The sequence below is a fragment of the Myotis daubentonii genome, chromosome 6 (genome assembly GCF_963259705.1).
Source record: "Myotis daubentonii chromosome 6, mMyoDau2.1, whole genome shotgun sequence".
NCBI lineage: Eukaryota > Metazoa > Chordata > Mammalia > Chiroptera > Vespertilionidae > Myotis > Myotis daubentonii.
The window spans coordinates 95584994-95604092 of record NC_081845.1 but is presented as its reverse complement, the minus strand read 5'-3'; the positions used below and the strand labels follow the sequence as shown (position 1 = coordinate 95604092).

Here is a 19099-nt window from a genome sequence, read left to right as displayed (position 1 = left end):
ACCTCTTGGCAGGTGGGGCAGGCTTTCGGGGTGGGGTGCGACGCCCCCTGGGGGAAGAGGGAGCCCTTTGGCTGGGGCTCCGAGGCCGCTGCAGCAGAGACATGGGAGGCGACAGTGAGGAAACCCCCATAATCTAACTACACGGCTTCTCTCCTTGAACTGGGTGTCACAGATGTGGTGGGCGGAACAGGAGAAAGGAAGGGGTCCCTCAAGTTTACCTGGTAGTCAGGGGTTGTCCCCGCAGTCATCTCATCGTAATAGAGGGGCTCGTAGTCATAGTGGAGAGACTCAGTGGGCTGGGGTTAGGGAAGGGGCAGTGGGATAGGTGGGGGGGGGGGTGAGGGAGGTGAGATGGTATGGGATTGGGAAATGAGGTAGGAGAGGAATTGGAAAACAGAGTTGGGGATGAAAAGAGAGGTTGGGGTACAGGAGAGAGATGGGGAGAGGCAGGAAGGAGGGATGGGTCCCGCATGTGAGACAGAAGCAGACATAATTAAGAGATTGATTCTTCAACTTTAGACTACAGACCCCAGATCATATCTGTCACCCGAACCTTCAGAGCTCCACCCAACCCAGAGTCTTCTTGTCCTTCTCCCACGCAGCCCCTTATCCTACCCCTCCATGTGCAGGGGCCAGATATGGCCTCACCCCACCTTCCACAGACTCACCACTCTTTTAGGATTCCCTCTACTGTTCCTCCCCCGTTTCTCCTCCTAGGCCTTACCATTACAACTTCTTTCTCCCTGTTTCGGTCTCTCCTCTAATCTGCTCTCCCATCCTCTGTCCCCAAGTCTCACCCACACCCTCTCTCCCAATCTCTTAATTCAAGGAAGGGATGGGGAACCCCAGGACATAGTCCAGGAAGACTGGCAGAGGAGACACAAGGAGGGGACACAGCTCCCAGCCACGAACTCTTCATAACGACTCTTTTTATTTTTAAGTGAAAATAAAAAGGTTGATGAATGAGGACTGGGGGTGAGTGATGGGAATAGGGAGGTATGGTTGGGGATGGGCATGAGGGAGGGGATAAAAGGAGCCCAAAAAAATGGGGAGCTCTGGACATTGGGGAATTCCCCTGGGGAGATATCTGGGAATCTTCCCTCCCTGGGGGGTGCTGCAGTTTGGGGTCCACCCAACTCCCTCACCTGTCTCTGGGGTTCCTGGTTTTGGGGCCGATGAAGTCTTGCTGGTTGCTGCTTTGGAGACCTTTGGGCTCTGTGAGACTGTTGTTTCTGAGGTCTCTCCCTCCAATCCCCCTCACACTCCAGCTCCTTCTGTTCACAGGATCCGTAGGCAGCTTGGACCCCCGGAACAATGACAAGCTCTTGGACATCACCCTGTAGAGATACGAGGAAGGAACACCAATGGAAGGAGACAGAAAGGGCTTCAGGGAGAGACAAAGGGTATAGTCTGGGACAAAAGGCAGGCGGCCAATCCTAGGTAAAACTATATAATGGAAGGTCATTACCAGCCCTCCATGGGCACAGCCCTTTCCAGTTCCCGTGGGACCTTCACAACCACTGGGAAAATCAGTAGCACAGGATCTTTATGCCCACTTTTCATATGCATTCCATTCAGAAAGGCTCAGAGCCAATGGCTGGCCCAAGGTCACTCACAGTGGTAGAGTCAGAACTAGAATTCCGTCCAACTCTGCATTCAGTACTCTGCCTATCCGCCTGCCCTGGTGGTTTTGCCTGAGCCTTTTCACAGGGGCTTCTGGAGACAGTGGCCCAGCCTTAGCTGCTTTGACCTTCCACTGGCAGTAATGATGGGAATTCTCAGGACCTCTAGAATGAGGGAGGGGGATTCCAATGGCCTTTATTTGTGCTCATATGTGGTGCTTAACACAACCTGCCTTGTATTGTCGTTTGGAGATACTGTCTCATCTCCAGAGGAGAACGGGGGAGCGCCTTGGAATGACAGAAACCTTATATTCTTCTTCTGTTTTCCCCTTGGCATTGGGTAAGCAGGTCTTCAGAAAATGTTAACTGACTGGCTGGGTGGGCGGGTAGGTGAGTAAATGGGGATTCAAACGCATGACTGAATGGGAAGGTTGATGGATGGTGAAATGAATGAATGAATGAATGAAGTTGGTGAATAGATAGAATCAGATTGGTGGGTAGATGTATAGAAGTAACTATGTGGATAAATGAATGGTTGGATGGAGGGTGTGAAGGTGAGGAGAGGGCTGTGTAAATGGTGGATCAATGGTTGCATGCAACCTTATATGCATGGGTAGATGGGGTGGGTGGGTGGATGGATGAGTGAGTAGATGGGCGGGTGGGTTAAAGAGGATAGATGGATGAAAGGATAGATTGATAGATAAGTGGTTTGAAGGAGCGAGTGGCTGAGCAGGGGAAGGATGGGCAGATGGAAGGATACAAACCTGGATGCTTGAGTAGGTGGGTGACTGTGTAGCTGGACAGATGGGTGAGTGGGTGAATGGGTGAATGGAAAGAGAGGTTGGTTGAACGGATGGATGGGCAGAGTGATGAAGACTGAGTGACAAAATAAGTGGCTGTGGACATTCCTGCAATATAAGTGGACACTAGTTCTCCTATAGAGAAGATTAGCCCTGAGGATAGGAAATGAAAATATAAACTCAAGAGAGGAAAAATGACGAGCTAGGACATAGGAAGATGGCATGCTGGGGCCAGGAGGATAATGGGCACAAGATATGGGACCAGAAGTCACTCTGCCCTCTGGCTGCCCTGGTTACCTCAAAGACTTCTTCATCCAGGATACGGGCACCAAAGATGATCACTCCATGGGTGTCCAACACTGGACGAGCACTTCGGGGGAGCGGCCGGGTGACTCGCTTCTTGCAGTCAACAATGAGGGTGACAGATTGGCCCTTCACAGCCACACCCACACGGTGCCACCTGGTCATGGTGGGAGAGGCTTAAGTGACTGACTGAAGAGGGGAAGTCAACAGAGCTGGGGAGCAGTTGATGGAAGGGTTAAGGCTAATACTACTACTACTACTACTACTACTACTACTAATAATAATAATAATAATAATAGTAGTAGTAGTAGTAATCACAGTAGCCATTATTTATTGAGTGCTTACAATGCACCCAGCACCAAGAAATACATTTCTCATTTGATTCTCTTGATTGTATTATCCCTCCTTTACAAACACAGAATGGAGGCTCAAAAAGTTAAGTAACTTGTCCAAGGTACAGGCTAGTGCTACACACAAGGATTTAAACTCTAAAGCCCAAACTCTGAGCTACTAGTGACTGAAGTGTGGGCAGTGGGTAGGTGAGGTATGGCCAAAGGCTGGGCAGGGTTTTCTAGTTTAGGGAGCAGGGGTTCTGGGGCAGTGGCCACAGGGGAGTTCCTGAAAGCACAGGCCAGGCAGAGCAGGGGAACAAACTAACTTACTTGCCATCTGCTAGGTTGAGGCCTCTGAAGACGGGCTGAGCTGGAGGTCGAGGCCGGCCAGTCTGGTCCTCATACAGGAAGCGGACAGGTCGGCCAAGCTCCAGGCCCAGCTGTCGGATGCCCTGGGCACTATAGAGAGTCAGGAGGGGAGCTTGCAGACCAGGGCGGGTCCGGACCACAGTCAACAGAGAGAAATCTTTGGGAAAACCTCCTAGGACCCAAGAGAGACACAGACAGGTGGAATGAAAGGCAAAAAGAGCCATAAACCCATTTCCTTCAGGTTTCTGCTCTCAGGCCCCACCCGTGACCTAGCCCAGCTCTCCCTGCTCCACCCTGTCGCCCGTACCTGGGAAGAGCTGGCGGGTGGGTGCGCTGAGCTGAGCAGGTCGGGACACTCGGTAGGCCACATTAGCTGGACACATGCCTCTTGCCCTCCGGACACCATCAGGGAGGGAGGGGAACCTCAGTGCCCGGAGCACATCCACAGAGGGTGCACCTGGGAGAGTCCGTGAGGGTCAGGGGAAGGGACACACCCTCAGGAGGGCCTGCAGAGGGGACATTTGTGGTGCAGAACTCTACTCCTGGGCTCGCACCCCCTGAGAGCAAAGGCCACCTTTCCCTTACCTGCTCCTGGATGGGCGGAACCGCCACAGGAGCACAGCGGAGACCCTGTGTTCATGCTCACTCCTGCCGCCTCCCTCCCAGCAGCCTGTGGGGCTCGCTCTCTCCCAGTCTCTGCCTGAGAATCCCTCTCTATTCTCTCTTAATCTCTCTCTCAACTCTCCACCGCGACCGCCCCTTCCTTCTCTCACTATGTCCCTTCCAGGCTTTGCCTCTGTATCCGCCGGTCTTCTGTCTCCCTGTCTTTTCTGTCTTCCTCCATAACCTCATACTCTGTCCGCCTTCTCCTTTCCTGGTCGTTCTCCCTCTCTCACTCCCTCTCTGTATCTCTGGGTCTCTGGCCTCTGGCCTCTGGCCCATGTCTCCAGCACAAACAACATCTGGGCAATCGATCATCCTGGGCACGGGAGGCAGGGCTCCGGGAGGGAGCAGAGAGGCGCTCCGCGGGGAATGAGCGGGCTTCAGGCTGCTGCCGCTGCCCTGCCGGGGAGGTGGTCGTTCTGCCCACGCGGAGGCAGGAGGCGCCAGAAAGAGCCACCCAGGGCCGGTGTCCCTAGCGTGAGAGATGGGCTGGGGGGGTGGGGGTGGAGGGGAGCCTGCAGCTGCCACGCGGACCCAGAGCAAGTCCAGGGCCCTGAGCCACACATCTGTGGATCCCATCAGAGCCCTTGCCCAAAACCAGGCAGGCTCCCCACACCTGGAACTCTGACCCTCCCCCCCACCTCCACCCCTCAGCACCCAAGACCCGGGCCACCAGCCCTGTCCCCTAGCACTGGGCTTCCTCGGGCTCACACTCCGGAGACAAAGGTCACCTCTCCATTCCTTGCTCCTGCCATTCACACTCCTCACACCATCAGCTCCAGATTGGAAAAGCCCCAAAGAAAGTTCCTGCAAAACTTTCATAGAAGCATGAGGCAGGGCAGGGCAGAGCGGTCTGGAGAGGGAGCTGGGTGGGGTGGGTGAGGTGGTGCCGGCAGGCAGAGAAAAGGCCCTTTGAGTCCAGGAGCCGGGAAACCACGGCTTCGGCCCCCCCCCCCCCACCTCCCCCCCAACCTAGCCTGGCCCCTGCGTGTGGCAGCTCCACAAACACCAACACACAAGGGCTGCTTTGAGAGACAGCGGGTGAGTGAGACAGAGACACAGAGACTCACAGAGACCCCAGGCCAAGGAGACCTCAGAGGCCCCGCGCCCACCAACCCCCAGGAAAGTGCAACTCCATCCTAAAGATGACTCCCACAGGCTGCCCACCTGTCTCCGCACCTCAGGCACACACGTGCCCCATATCTCAGGCCTCAACCCACCCACAGGCTCCCCCTGCAGCCCCATCACCCCCGCCCTCCACCTCTGGGTCAAGTGCCCCCTTCCTTACTCTGAATTCCCCTTGCGGAGTCCCATCTCTACAACTCAGCTCCCAAATAAGAGCGTCATCTCAGCATCTCCCCACCTCCATGCCCCAGGGTCCCTTTCCGCCAAGAAAGACTCTTAGAGAGACCCTGCTCCTTGTCCCTGAGCTCACACTGCTCACAGCTGGGAAGTTCTTCCTTCTGTAATCTAATCTAAATCCTTTCTGCTGTTATTCGGACCACTTTCTTTCCAAAGCAGAGGAAATGAATAGTCAAGTTATATGCAAATCAGTCTCCAGTGTTTTCAGGAGTGGGGGGCGGCTGGCTCCAGCCTGCCTAGCACCCGGGTGCTCTCAGTCCCCTTCCCTGCCCTCCCCTCCCCTCCCACCACCCCCATCCCCACCCCCCACCCCACCCCCGCATCAAATCCCCTTTCCTAGGAGCCAGGAGTTCCGGATCCTGGGAAAAAGAAGGAAAAGATTGGGGTTGTGGACACCAGGGTCCCAGGAGAGCCCGGCTGGCCAGAGGGGGAGGGGCGGGGCAGGAATGCAAAGAGTTGGCTCCCACCTCAGACACCTGATCCCCCTCCGTCCAGCGGCCGTCCTGTTGGCAGCCAGCCCCGGTGCTCCCCAGAGCCAGCCGCGTGGCAGCATCGAGGGCACAGGGAGGGGGAAGGGGATCCTGTCCGAGAGGCCAATGGAAAAAGCAGCCCAGGCCCCCCTTCGTTCTCTACTTACCGGCTCTGCTCTGACCCACACAGATGCGCCCCGCAGCCCCAAGATACAGAGAGAAAGCCCAGAAGACAGGCATGCACCCCTCACCGTCCACCGGCATCTCCCTCTCCCCACCGGCTGGACCACACGGGCTGGCCGCTTTGCTCTCCCAGGACCCAGCACCCAGCCCCACTCAACGGCCTTCAGCCTTAGCGGCCCTCCCGTCACCTCAGTGAAAAGGCCCCCGCGCTGGCTCCAAGGGATCCAGGTGCCTGCCCTCCGCCCTGGACCTTTGATCCCAAAGCCCCCTGGGGGACTCAAAAGCTGCACCCCCCCCCCAAACTCGCTGTCCCGGGGCACTCAGCTCCAGCCTGACTGACTCCAGGGACCCGGGCGTCGGGGCTCCGCTTACCTGCCCCGGCGGGGGCCCCGCTCAGCCCCAGCACCAGCGGCACGAGCAGCAGGAGGCGGCGGCAGCGGCTGCACCGCTCCATGGCCGGACGGAACGCCGGGCTCCAGGGACCCAGGGGCGCCGGAGGCACGGGACGTCCCGAGGCTGACAGGGAGCGAGCCGACGGCGAGCCCGGGCACGGGGTCTCGGGGTCCCGGGAGGTCAGAGGCTGTCGGGGGGCGACAGCGCTCAGCGGCCCGGCTCCATGCAGCGAGGCGCCGTCGGGGCTCCGGCGCTGCTCCCTCCTCGGCGGCCGCCGCTCCTGTGTGTCCCCGGCCACCCCGGCGGCCCAGAGCCCCCACTCCGCCCCCGCCCCCGGCCCGGCCCCCGGCCCGCCCCCGCCCCCAGCCGCACGGCAGAAACCCCACCCTCGACTCCACCTGGGGCGGGGGCGGGACGGAGCGCTTCCTCGCAGACCCAGCTCCTCGCAAGGACTCGGTGGCTCTACCCTACGATGCTTCTCGGGGACCCCAATATCTTCTCCCCAGCCCCCTCCTTTTCTAGGACCCCGACGTCGTCACAGCGCCCCCCCCTCCGGTTCCCTCTGCCTGGGGGCCCAGAACCCTCCTTCAGCAGCGCCCTGGGTGGGGTTTAGGGGACAGTGGGAGGAGAGAGGCGGGCCTGGGGGTCGCCCCCCCATCAGGTCTCCGTAATTACTCCCGGGCGCGCCCCGTAATTACAGAGCGGCGGGGGCTGGTATTTATAGACGCGGCTATAGATAGCGGCTGGCGACCTGCAGCTCCACGGCCGCATGGGGGGGGGGGTGTTGGGACCCCCGGGGGGTGGGGCAGACCGCACAGACAAACGGGCTAACCAGGTCCCAGGAGATGAAAGGGGGGGGGGGGTAAGGGAGGCCCGGAGCCCAGGTGGAAAGGGACCCCGTGGAGGGCGAGGGCACAGTCTGCCCAGCTGGAAGCCTGGGAAACAGGGTCACTCGGGGACAGGAGGCCGCCTCCCGGAGGCCACGGGCCGCGGCGCCCGGCGAGCCCCTCGGACGGGCACGGCGCCGGGTCTGCCCGGAGCCCGCGGCAGCGGTGAGACGGGAGCGAGGCGAGGCGCCGCCGCCCGCTGGCGCTGGGAGGGCGCAGGCGAACAAGGCGCCTTTGAGAACCGCCGCCCCCCTTCCTCCTCGGCCGCCCCGCCCCCCGCCTGGCACACCCTCTTCCCCCCTCCCCGACAAAGGGCGCCTTGTGTCCCCCCCCTTGCGCCGCCTCTCCGGCCCCAGGGAACCTCAGCACCGTTAGTGTCAAGGGAGCGTGTCTGGAGGTCCCAACCGACCGGATCCCCCACACCCAGCGAGATGCAGCGCTGTCCACGCCAACAGTCACCTCAGTCCAGAAAACAGCGATTTTAATTTGAAAGCGATTTTATACGTGAGTGAAAGAGGGAAAGAAACCCCAGAGAGAAGAAATGCAGGGCAAAAGTCATGCAGCCCCGGCACCCCATCTCTACGGGCCGGCCACCTCCCCTCACGCAGGCCTGGCCCAGGGCTGGGGAAGCCCGGCCATCGCAGCCCAGGCCCCGTCCCGTCAGTCAGGCGTCCCCGTCAGTCAGGCGGGGAGAGACGGGCGGGCGAGGGGTGAGAAGGCCAGGGCTTCAGGAGCCTCAGGGCCACCGCCTTGGGGCCCTGCCTTTCCCACAGTCCACCTCCACCACTGGCATCTTAGTCAACCTGGGGAAGTACAGTACTTCTTTGAGTCTAACTGTAAATCTCTATCCTCAGAGGAAATTAAAAATAGCAGATGGGTTCCTACATCTCTACCCACCCCTTCACCACCACCACCTCCTTTCTCAGTCTGACTGCAGGAGGTGACGTGCGAGAGGTGACTCCGGACAGAAGGCAGTGACAGAGTAGCCCCGATCTGCCAGGCTTGGCTAGAGGAAGGCCTGTCAGAGCCCTACTCCCATGTCCATCACTTTGGGGGGCCTGCCCCCCAATATCCATCTCTGGGAGAGTTCCCATATCCACTCTCCACACAGGGAGCTAAGTGAGGCAAGATGAGAAGGAAGCCAGGCCCTGGGAGAAGGCCAGTGCTTTCTGCTGGGGGAGATCATTCCAGGCGGGGTGGGAACTCACCCCAAGTCATGGCAGACCCAGACCAACTCAGAGGCTAGAGGCCACTGAAGGAAGAGGTCCAGCTCTCATAAGGGCCTGGGGTCCCCTCTGACTTGAGATATCAAGCAAACCCCTTGGAGGGTTGATGGATCCCCTGGAGGTCTCAGTCCTGCTCCCTAGTCCTCACCCCACCAAGACTCCAGGCACACGGCCCTCCCCACCCTGCCCCAAGGCTTGGCGTCCCCCTCAGGTGTGCACTCCTCAAGTGCAGGAAGCACCACGTCTGTGTCTGGGCTCAGGCCAGCTGGTGGGGCGCCTCGAGCATCTCCATGAGGAAGGTGTCGATGGGGGTGTCACCGATGAGCTTGAAGAAAAACAGGTGCTCTAGACACTTAAGGCCAATGGATCTGAGAGCAGGAAGACGTAGCAGCAGCTTGGCAAACCTGAGGGGGGGCGAGAGAAAGGGAGTGAGAGCTGCAATCGCATGGGCCCTGAACACACCCGTGGCCCCCCAACCTCCACCCCATGGGATCCTCAGTCCCCACAATCCCTCGCCCCCACAACTCCTTCTCACCGTCCCTGCTGCTCAGGGTACTTCTGTTTGCAATAGGTCTCCAGTGATGCGTACACTTTCTCCCGCAGGACCTCCACCTCACTGGGGTTGGAGAGGCCCTTGGCGTCTGGAACAGCAGGGAAGAGAGGAGGGAGGAGGAGGCAGGCCAATCACATCAGCACAAACGGGGAGATGTGGCCCACGTGAATAGCTGTCTCCTTCCGGGCCCCATCTACTTGCCCTTCTCCAGATGCCTGGTCAGGGAGCAGGGCACACTGGGTTTGTGGGAGGGGGTCAGAAGGGGAATGCATCATGGATATGGGATGTTCTTAGCTATCTGGGAGATTTCCGGGCAGAGGGTCTTACTGAGGGGATAGCTGGGTAACTTAGGAGTCTCCGGAGAAGAGGAGGCTCCAAGGTTGCTTTGGTCTTGAGAGATGGGATGACCTCCTCTTACCTGGATTGAACAGAATGATTGCCCTCAGGCAGCCAAGCTCTGTCTTGTCCATCCTCATGTCACGCATTTTGGACACTAGCTCTGTCAGCACCCTGGAGAGGGACCTGCAGGTCACTCAAAGGTCACAGCTCAGCCAGCCTTGGACACGGACCAGCCTATAGCCCCACCCCCTCCACCTATAGGCCAGCCCAGCGGAGGGCCACTGACCGATCAAAGATGGCTCCCACGCCTGCAGAATGGGCTGAGTTGCGGTGCACGTGAAGACCTGTGGCGAGGAGGATGCCATCTCGGACATCAATGGATCGATGGGAGAAGGAGGCAATGAGGAGCTCATTCCAGCCTGGGCGGAGAGCAACAAGGGCCAAGAGCCAGAGATCAGGCCATGGGATTCAAAGCACACCAGGGGAAGAGAAGAAAAGGTGGCGAGGTCAATGAGCTTGGCTCCCTGAGTATGCAAGTCTGCACTGGGGTCACTAAAGGTCATGTCAAAAGGGGTCAAATGTCAAGAGGTCAAAGGGATCCAAGGTCACTGACCTGCCCGTAGCAATATGACCTGGTCATCCAGAGGCAAGGAGGAAAAGTGTGGGATCCTCTTCGCCCACTCAACAAGCGTGAATAGCTGCTTGTCAGCTGCCTGACAGATGTTAGTCACAGGGTCGTTTGGCTGCAGGGGGTGTGGGGTAAGAGTTATGGGAGGTTTAGAAGTACACTGGGAGCCCCCTTGTAAGAGACTCTGATACCCCCTCCTACAACGTGGTATACCTCTTCAAGCCCCATCTGAACTGACCCCTGTAAGTCAGGCTTTTGGGACTCGCTGTGGTTCTGCCAACCAGTGGGTTGTTCTGGGGGTGGGACAGAGGACACTATCACACCCACCTCAGATATTTAAGAGACCTTGTTCGGCAGCACTTCCAGTCCCAGACAGTGTTAGGAGGGTTGTGAGGGGAACGGAGGGGAGGCGGAGGCAGGACAGACCTAGGCTCCCACTTCCCCAACCCCCATCAGGGAGAATGGATTGACCCCATCACTCACGCTGCTGCCGCTACCCCCGGTTCCCCCAGGACCCTCAACGCCCTGGTCACTCTTCTGCTCCACAGCAAGCTCTGCCTCCAGGATCCTGTCCACAGGCATCTCCTCGGGGGCTCCCCCAGCCCCCTCCCCATCCCCGTCCTTGTCCTTCCCCCGTTGACGCTCCTCCTGTACCGCTGGTGGGGGAGGGAGGACAAAAAGTGGAAAGTCAGCAGCCTGCCATGAGGAGGTTCTGAAATGTCCGTAGGGCCTTATCAGCATCTGATGGCCCTTAGGAGATATTTATAGGAACTGGGGAAGTCATTACAAATAACAGACTAGGGACAGTCTGGAAGCAGGGGTTGTAAAAGGGCACAGAAGCCAAGAAGGAGAAGGGAAGGAGAGGATAAAGGAATAAGGGAGAAAGCTAACATTTAAATGAGGGCCAAGCACATTTTAACATTCACTCTATTATAACAACCCTGTGAGTTCTTGTCTCCATTTTTTTTCCCTTTTCTCTTTTTCATTTTTTTTTTTTTTTTTTTTTTTGGTAATCTTCACCCAAGGATATTTTTTCCATTAATTTTGAGAGGGAGGGAGGGAGGGGGAGGGGGAGAAGGGAGAAACACTGATTGGTTGCCTCCCTAACTCCTTAGATCACAGGTGCCCCGCCCCATCTAGGGTGGGGATCCAACCTGCAACACAGGTACATGCCCCTGACCTGGAATGGAACCAGTGGACCCTTCGGAGTGCAGGCCAATGTTCTAACCACCGAGAAACACCGGCCAGGGCTCTTGTCTCCATTTTTAAAGATGAAGAATTTTGGCCTAGAGAAGTTAAATAGCATGCCCAAGTTCACACAGTACATGGTAAGTCATGCAACTGAATCCAAGAGTGCCTGCCTGCAAATTCTGTACTCTTCTAACTCAACCCAGAGGCAGTATGAGGAGCACCGGCCTCGGTCTTCAGAGACGTGAGTTCTGATCACAGCTCTACCACTCATTTATTGCATGGCCTTGGAGAAGCTAGGCCTCAGGCTCATCTCGAAAATGAGATTTGATCAAGATACTCTCTACAGGGTGTCTCTCAGAATTCCAGAGTCAGACTGAAGAAGGTAAGATTGAAAAAGGGAAGGTGCCCTGAGGTCTTCAGTAAACTCTGTAGCTTAAGAGAGTGGAATCCCAGAGTTTGGAGAAGACCAGAGAGGGAACGCTGGGTCAAAGAGAGGAAGGGCTATTCAGGTTAGAGAGGGACACAGAGAGCCCATCACGGGTAAGGAAAGTGAGCCTACCCTCACACCAGACTAGGCAGGGGTCACAGGGACAGGCCAGAGGCACAACCATTAGGAAGGAAACTCAAGGGATCAGATGAGGGTTTCGGGGAGAAGAGCTGATGAGGGAGAGAGAGATCAAATATCGCCCTCTGGAGGAGAGAGAAAACAGTCCCGTCTTCCCTAAACCTTCCCTCTTCCCCCTCCCTCCTCCCTCCTCTCCCAGAGGGTAGACTGGGAAGCCTGGGTGGGCAGGCCCTTACCTTCCCTCTTCATGCCAGTGGCCAAGCACTTCTGATAGCGGCAGTACTGACAGCGGTTCCGCTGGCGCTTGTCCACTGTGCAGTCCTTGTTGTCCCGGCACGAGTAGGTCAGGTCCTTGCGAATGGTGCGCTTGAAGAAGCCTTTGCAGCCCTCGCAGCTGTAAACGCCATAGTGTTTGCCTACAGGGGGCGGGGACGGCAACAGCAAGGCTGCATGCAGACCGCTCACCATTAGGTCTCTTGCCAAGTCTGCTCTGTGTCTGCCACACACGGAGCTGGGAAACGAGGACGTGAGGTGGTCCAGTCCACCCTTCCCTCTACCACCCCCATCCCGTCTGAGCTTCAGGTTCTTTAGCTCTCACTGGGCCTCCCCCAGCTACTCGCTCCAAAGAAACCCCATGAGGCCCTGGGACTCCCACAGGGGATGGTCAGTGGCAGACATCTCTCTCTCTCTCTCTTCCTGTCTGCTGGTCCTCTGAACCCCATACCTGAGCTTCGGTCCCCGCAGATTGCACATAGCCGTTTGCCAGCCCCAGGGCCACCTGGAGGGGGTGGACAGTGCAGGCCCCGGACCCCTAAGACTGGTGGCTTCACATCTTCAGGGGTGCCAGACCCACCCCCAGGGAGCGACACTGTTGAGTTAATCTGGGATAGGGGAAATAGGGAGGTCATGGGGAGACTCACTGGGAAAGAGAATCAGAGGCGACGGAAATCATGCCCTAACACCTGGCAGGGCCCTGCATTGCACACCCCGGAGAGCACTGTTACACTGCGGTCTGCGGGGAGGGCCAGCCCTGGAGCACAACCCAGAGACTGGCACACAGCGTCCCTTGAGATAGTGCAACACAGTGGCCCTGAAAGGTATTATCTCAGAAGGGCAGGTGGGACCAAAAGGGCAGAAAGTCACTGACGGGTGAAAGGGACATCAGGAATATTGGGGTTCCTTTTGGGGTTGGGGTGGACACATGCACTGCAAGATCAGTCACCTCAGGGGGTCTCACAGGGACAACAGGCCTGCCAGAATTAGAGGTCTGGAGGTCAGTGGGTCATGGGGAAGTTCACACAAGGATCTAGGGTCACAAGGAAAACAAGGAAATGCAAGTGGAGAGGCAGAATGTGGGTCACAACCTCTCACCTGGGGACTGCTGACAGGCCCGGAGAATCCTGGGGGAGCTGGAGGGGGCAGGCCAGGGGAGCCCATGGAAGAGCTGATGACAGGGAAGGGGGAGCCCAGGGGAGGGGGTGGCATCGGGGGTGGGGGTGGGGCCCCAGAGCCTCCAAGGGAAGGGGCTGCTGAAGGGGGTAGAGGTGGCCCAGGAGGAGAATGGGGAGGGGCCCCCTGGGAAAGAGGATTTGGGGAGGAACTGTCTGGGCTTCGGGAGTCTGAGGGAGGGGTACACAGAGGCACAAAGACACACAGACAGGAGAGACAAAAAGAGAAAATGAGTCTTCGATCACTCAACTGAAGACTTGCAAATCCCCCACTGCTCCCTGCCCCCCACACACCTACCCCGTTCCCAAGCCCAGAGACACCCGGTTATCACACAACAGCTCCACTCCTAACTGTGGCGACAGGAGGGGGTTCACAAAGGAGAGAAGGGTGATTCAGGCGAGGAAAACTCCAAGCAATGTATTCGGTCACCCAAGGCCAGGCGCCCCAGCCGGTCTCCGGTGGGTGGGGCAACACGTGGGCTAAGCCCTCCACTCCCAGCTCGTGGCCTGAGCGGGAGAGACCCCTCCCGGGACGCAGGACCCGCCCTCCAAAGTCAGGATCCTCAAACCAGGACGCCTGGCCCCCGCCGGGGAGGGCGGTGTGCGGGGCCTCGGACCGCAGGGGCCGGAGGGCGGAAGCTGCCCCCTCCCCGCCCCGCCCCGGAGGGAGGGCGCTGAGGCCCCGGGGAGGGAGGGGACGCGTGTTTACAAACAAGGGGGCGGGAGCGCCGGGGGAAGAGCACCCAGGGAGGGGGAGGGGTGCAGAGCGCGCGGTCCCCGGTTCGCAGGTCCGCTCGCTGGACACTCACCCCGCCCGCTGTCGCCCATCCCGTCCCGTCCAGTCTCCCCCGGCTCCGGCTCCGGGGTTTGTTGTTCTCCGGCCGCCGCCGCCGCCGCCGCCGCAGGATCCAGCCAGGGCCGTCGCCGCCGCCACCGGGACGCGACCCCACAATGCATTTCTTTTCGCACCCCCACCGGCCCACACTGCCCTGCGGCATGCCGCTGGGGGAGGAAGGGCGGGCGAGCGGCCCAAGACATGACTCCGGGCTGAGTGTCGGATGCCGAAGAGGCACCAGAGGTCCCCAAGGGTTGATTGAGGGGCCGGCTGAGCACGAAGCAGCCCTAGAGAAAAAGACTCTGGCCTGAACCGCGTCGGATTAAGCGCTTCGCGCTGCTCTGCACCAAAATGACAGCGCCGATGTGGCAGCCATCTTGGTACAGAAGGGAAGTCGCCGTGCTAGTTCCCGCCCCCTCGCCTCCTTGAAAACGGAGGAGGCGGTCTCCGGCCCGGGAGCCGGCCTCGCCCACCCTCCCCTCAAATAACCTCCTCACCCGCGCATGCGCGCCGGGGTAGGGCCGCCGCCGCCGGGCGCCGCCATCTTGGTAAAGGACTGGAACCGAGAGACGAGACTTCCTGTTCCCGCGGGAGCTGGAGGCGGGACTGCCACGTCCGAGTAGACCTGGCGCGGAGCGGATCCCGGAGCTGGTGAGCATTCCCCGCTTTTCCCCACGTCCTTTCCAGGCTTCCCCACCTCATCATAGAGACGAGGGCCCAGAGAGTCTGTGAAGTGGAGGAGCGGCGCTTAGAGCGGTGTCCCGGGCCCTAGTCGGGAGGAGGTTCGGAAGGAAAAGAACGAGTTGGGAAGCGCGCGGTTGGGGGCAACATGGAATGGGGGAGCGGCTGGTAGACGGGCGCGGAGGGCGCGAGCGGAGTAAGCGGACCCCGCGCAGGTATAGAGGTGATCAAGCGGAGTCACTGTTTCTGTCCCTCTGGTCAGCGTGATGGCCAGAAGCCTGGGGGCCCCCCACTGGGTGGCCGTGGGACTGCTGACCTGGGCGGCCCTGGGGCTGCTAGTGGCCGGACACGGGGGTCATGGCGACCTGCACGAGGACCGGCACGAAGACTTCCATGGCCACAGCCACTCACATGAGGATTTCCATCATGGACACAGCCACGCCCACGGCCATGGCCACACTCACGAGAGCATCTGGCATGGGCATACCCATGGTCATGACCACGAACATTTGCATGAGGATTTGCATCGTGACCATAGCAATGGTCACTCCCATGAGAGCCTCTACCACAGAGGACATGGACATGACCATGAGCACAGCCATGGAGGCTATGGGGAGGTTCCAGGCAGCAAGCGGGACCTGGATACTGTCACTCTCTGGGCCTATGTAAGTCCCTAGGGGATGGGGGAGAGAGGGACTGGTTCTGGATTGTTGGGAAATCCTGCACACTTGACCCCTGACTCTCCCTCACCAGGCACTGGGGGCCACAGTGCTGATCTCTGCAGCTCCATTTTTCGTCCTCTTCCTTATCCCTGTGGAGTCAAACTCCCCCCGGCACCGCTCTCTGCTCCAGATCTTGCTCAGTTTTGCTTCTGGTGGGCTCCTGGGAGATGCTTTCCTGCACCTCATCCCTCATGCCCTGGGTAAGTAACTTCAAGTCACTACCTCAAATCCTACATAATAAAAGGCTAATATGCAAATCAACCGAACAGCAGAACGACCAGTCTCTATGACATGCACTGACCACCAGGGGAGACACTCAATGCAGGAGCTGCCCCCTGATGGTCTGCGCTCCCATAGGGGGCGCACCACTCAGTCAGATACCCGGCTCACGGCTGGCTAGCGCAGCAGCAGCAGCAGTGAATGTCCAACTGATAGCTCCCCACAGCCTAAGCCGTCAGTTGGACATCCCCAAGGGCTCACCGACTGCGATAGGATGCAGGCTGGGCTGAGAGACCCTCTCCCCGCCCCCCCGCCCCGTGCGAATTTTGTGTGCCGGGCCTCTAGTCTTAATATATTTTGTTCTTTGGGCAAGGGTCCTTTCCCCTTTGTGATCTCTGGCCTTCCAATATTTCTGCAAATATACCCCGCTTGGGGCAGGTATTTTCTCATCTGCCCTTTTCTCCCCCTTCTTTCAGAACCTCATTCTCACCACCTTCAGGAGCAGCCGGGACATGGACACTCCCACAGTGGTGAGGAAGGGGAAGATGGAGGCAGGGATTGGGGAGCTGGGGAAGGTCTATCCCTCCCAATTTTTCTATACTTGAGGAGGAGTCTGGAACCCACATCTCCCTTAATGTCTCAATGCATCCATCGCCAGGCCAGGGCCCTATTTTGTCAGTGGGACTGTGGGTCCTCAGTGGAATTGTCGCCTTTCTTGTGGTGGAGAAATTTGTGAGACACGTGAAAGGAGGACACGGACACACTCATGGATATGGTCACACACACGGAAGTCATGGACATGGAACACAGGGTAAGCCCAGGAACACCTTTACTGCTAGCCACCTCGCTTGCCTCAGAATCCCTTCATCTTATGGCCCTTAGGTGGGAGGGGAGTTCCCCACTCTTATCAACTCCTTCCTTCTCTCAGAGCGTTCTGCAAAGGAGAAACAGAACTCAGAGGAAGAAGAAAAGAAAGCAGAGGGGTTGAGGAAGCGGAGAGGAGGGGGCACAGGGCCCAAAGATGGGTCAGTGAGACCTCAGAATTCTGAAGAGGAAAAAACAGGTTCAGGTGAGGTCCAGGGTTGGTAATAAGCCTGGGCAAGGGACATCATCATGAATCACGTGGAACATGTGCAGTGGGTAATGGTAGATGTCTGCAAAACACGGAGGGGCTGGTTGTGAAGTGCTCTCTGGGGGAATATGTGATAATGACTGACCAGGGCTGGGATGGGGTGATGGAGCATCTAATTGTTTTGTCTTCCTTTCCTCCTGTATAAGATCTCCGCGTATCAGGGTACCTCAATCTGGCTGCTGACCTGGCACACAACTTCACAGACGGTCTGGCCATTGGTGCGTCATTTCGAGGGGGTTTGGGATTGGGGGTCCTGACCACGACGACTGTGCTGCTACATGAAGTGCCCCACGAAGTTGGGGACTTCGCCATCTTGGTCCAGTCCGGCTGCAGCAAGAAGCAGGTGAGTGATGACGTGCCTCCTACCCTCTTCTCCCTGCTCATCCACCCCAAACCCAAGTTTGCCTCTCCTTAGTTTCAAACAAGTCATACTGTTACTGACAATAAGTCTAGAAATGAGGGGAAGTTCGGTTTCTTTTTTCTATAGCTTAGTATTTTTTTTAAACCCTAACCTGAGCACATGTTCTTTGTTTTTAGAGAGAGAAAGGGAAAGAGAGAGAAACATTGATTGGTTGCCTTTTGCACGAGTCCCAATCGGGACCAAACCTGCAACTTAGGTATGTGTCCTGACCAGGAATAGAACCCAGAACCTTTCCATGCACAGGACAGCACTCCAACCAACTGAGCCACATAAGCCAGGGCGCTTAATATTTCTTGAACTGTGGTCCATAAACCATCTGAATGGTTTATTGGGGTCTTTCAGACCACACTCCCCACCCTGGATTACTGAATCAAAAGGTCTGTGAAAAGGACCTTTTTGATATCTAAGATTTTTCAGAAAATGTTTATTCTAGATCCCCTCTTCTTATCATACTCTTTTTTTTAATATATTTTATTGATTTTTTACAGAGAGGAAGGGAGAGAGATAGTTAGAAACATCGATGAGAGAGAAACATCGATCAGCCGCCTCCTGCACACCCCCTACTGGGGATGTGCCCGCAACCCAGGTACATGCCCTTGACCGGAATCGAACCTGGGACCTTTCAGTCCGCAGGCCGACGCTCTATCCACTGAGCCAAACCAGTTTCGGCATACTCTTTTTTAAAAAAAATACATTTTTATTTATTTCAGAGGAAGGGAGAGAGAGATAGAAACATCAGTGATGAGAGTCATTGATTGGCTGCCTCCTGCATTCCCCCTACTGGGCACATGCCCTTGACTGGAACCCAGAACCCTTCAGTCTGCAGTGCAGCACTGCACCACTGAGCCAAACCAGCTAGGACTTTATCATACTCTTTTGTTTCCAAAGATATATACCCTACCCGTATATACCTATATCCTACCAGCCAAGTCTAACCTACCGATAATCTTTAGATGATGCTGAGTGCCTCTCTCTCTTTTCTGCCCACCAGGCAATGTGTCTGCAACTACTGACGGCAATAGGGGCGCTGGCAGGCACAGCCTGTGCCCTCCTAACTGAAGGAGGGGCAGTGGGCAGTGAAGTTGCAGGTGGTACAGGCCCTGGCTGGATTCTGCCATTCACTGCAGGTGGCTTTATCTACGTAGCGACGGTGTCTGTGTTGCCTGAGCTGTTGAAGGAGGCTTCACCATTGCAGTCACTTCTGGAGGTGCTGGGGCTGCTGGGGGGAGTTGTCATGATGGTGCTGATTGCCCACCTCGAGTGAGAGGTGGGATAAACTGCCCCCACCCCAACCCCAAGCCTTTAGCCTCTCAGTCCTCTGGGTCTGGGGTCTGTGGAGGTTGGGGGCCTGGCCAGACTCATCTGCCAAAGGAAGGAGTTGTTTCCTGATTTTGGCATGAAAGCAGCAAGATTTGACAGTCTTATAGGAGCTGTAGGGACGAGTATGAGAGGCCAGAGGGACCATAGTGTTGGGCATGTGCTGACCATGTTGTTGGGTGTGGGGCACTAAATGGGGCCATGGAGAAGGCTGGAAGAGACCACTGATGGCGGCCTACGGAGTCTCCTACCCCACCTGTTCTCAGAGAACCAAGCTGCCACACACAGGTTTCCCCAAGGCCCTCCTCCTCCCTCCCTCCCACCTGTGGGTGGGGGCTGCAGGGAGGGCTAGAGCCCTGGGAGTGGGAGCAGCAGGCGTCGCGATAAACATCTCCTAAACTTCAATCGTGTGTCTTGATTTGGAGGGGAGGGGCTTTA

General features: G+C 57.6%; 3 protein-coding genes across 10 annotated transcripts in view; 1 reads left to right on the top strand and 2 right to left on the bottom strand.

The window, feature by feature from the left end:
* COL11A2 (collagen type XI alpha 2 chain) overlaps positions 1 to 6765 on the bottom strand; it is a 30251-nt gene extending 23486 nt beyond the window's left edge. For 2 of the 3 annotated variants that reach the window (XM_059702024.1, XM_059702025.1), the window contains exons 1-6: positions 6477 to 6765; positions 3734 to 3883; positions 3388 to 3598; positions 2720 to 2882; positions 1146 to 1337; positions 219 to 296 (exon numbers count right to left, since the gene is read on the bottom strand). In XM_059702024.1, the coding sequence (XP_059558007.1) occupies positions 219 to 296; positions 1146 to 1337; positions 2720 to 2882; positions 3388 to 3598; positions 3734 to 3883; positions 6477 to 6558 (876 nt within the window). In that variant the 5' untranslated portion in view covers positions 6559 to 6765. The remainder of the gene's footprint in view (positions 1 to 218; positions 297 to 1145; positions 1338 to 2719; positions 2883 to 3387; positions 3599 to 3733; positions 3884 to 6476) is intronic. The other variant, XM_059702026.1, reaches the window with a different exon arrangement.
* A 1083-nt stretch (positions 6766 to 7848) lies between these two features.
* Positions 7849 to 14604, bottom strand: RXRB (retinoid X receptor beta). Of its 6 annotated transcripts, none has more exons than XM_059702011.1 (11): positions 14144 to 14604; positions 13258 to 13505; positions 12611 to 12767; positions 12123 to 12302; positions 11285 to 11416; positions 10614 to 10786; positions 10116 to 10245; positions 9789 to 9921; positions 9582 to 9685; positions 9146 to 9251; positions 7849 to 9014 (listed from the first exon to the last, which is right to left on the bottom strand). In XM_059702011.1, exons 1-11 carry the CDS (start codon positions 14370 to 14372, stop codon positions 8867 to 8869), a joined length of 1740 nt encoding a protein of 579 aa, XP_059557994.1. In that variant the 5' UTR covers positions 14373 to 14604; the 3' UTR covers positions 7849 to 8866. The 6 variants fall into 6 exon arrangements, with proteins under 6 accessions (XP_059557994.1, XP_059557995.1, XP_059558000.1 ...); XM_059702012.1 differs by having other exon boundaries at positions 9582 to 9673; XM_059702017.1 differs by lacking the exon at positions 14144 to 14604 and adding an exon at positions 13633 to 13832.
* A 72-nt stretch (positions 14605 to 14676) lies between these two features.
* SLC39A7 (solute carrier family 39 member 7) lies at positions 14677 to 19066 on the top strand. Its single transcript, XM_059702018.1, has 8 exons — positions 14677 to 14820; positions 15113 to 15515; positions 15604 to 15772; positions 16268 to 16321; positions 16450 to 16602; positions 16720 to 16860; positions 17070 to 17266; positions 18336 to 19066. Exons 2-8 carry the CDS (start codon positions 15117 to 15119, stop codon positions 18606 to 18608), a joined length of 1386 nt encoding a protein of 461 aa, XP_059558001.1. The 5' UTR covers positions 14677 to 14820; positions 15113 to 15116; the 3' UTR covers positions 18609 to 19066.
* The last annotated feature ends 33 nt before the right edge of the window (positions 19067 to 19099 follow it).

What these genes read in the sequence shown, in the direction of transcription:
- SLC39A7 (XM_059702018.1), top strand. Translation starts at nt 15,117, where the DNA reads ATGGCCAGAAGCCTGGGGGCCCCCCACTGGGTGGCCGTGGGACTGCTG. An exon ending in TCATGGACATGGAACACAGG is followed by an intron (nt 16,603 to 16,719) that starts GTAAGCCCAGGA and finishes TCCTTCTCTCAG; the next exon opens with AGCGTTCTGCAAAGGAGAAA. An exon ending in CCGGCTGCAGCAAGAAGCAG is followed by an intron (nt 17,267 to 18,335) that starts GTGAGTGATGAC and finishes TCTGCCCACCAG; the next exon opens with GCAATGTGTCTGCAACTACT.
- RXRB (XM_059702011.1), bottom strand. Translation starts at nt 14,372, where the DNA reads ATGTCTTGGGCCGCTCGCCCGCCCTTCCTCCCCCAGCGGCATGCCGCA. An exon ending in GGCCTGTCAGCAGTCCCCAG is followed by an intron (nt 12,768 to 13,257) that starts GTGAGAGGTTGT and finishes CCCCTATCCCAG; the next exon opens with ATTAACTCAACAGTGTCGCT. An exon ending in TACCCTGAGCAGCAGGGACG is followed by an intron (nt 9,015 to 9,145) that starts GTGAGAAGGAGT and finishes GCCCCCCCTCAG; the next exon opens with GTTTGCCAAGCTGCTGCTAC.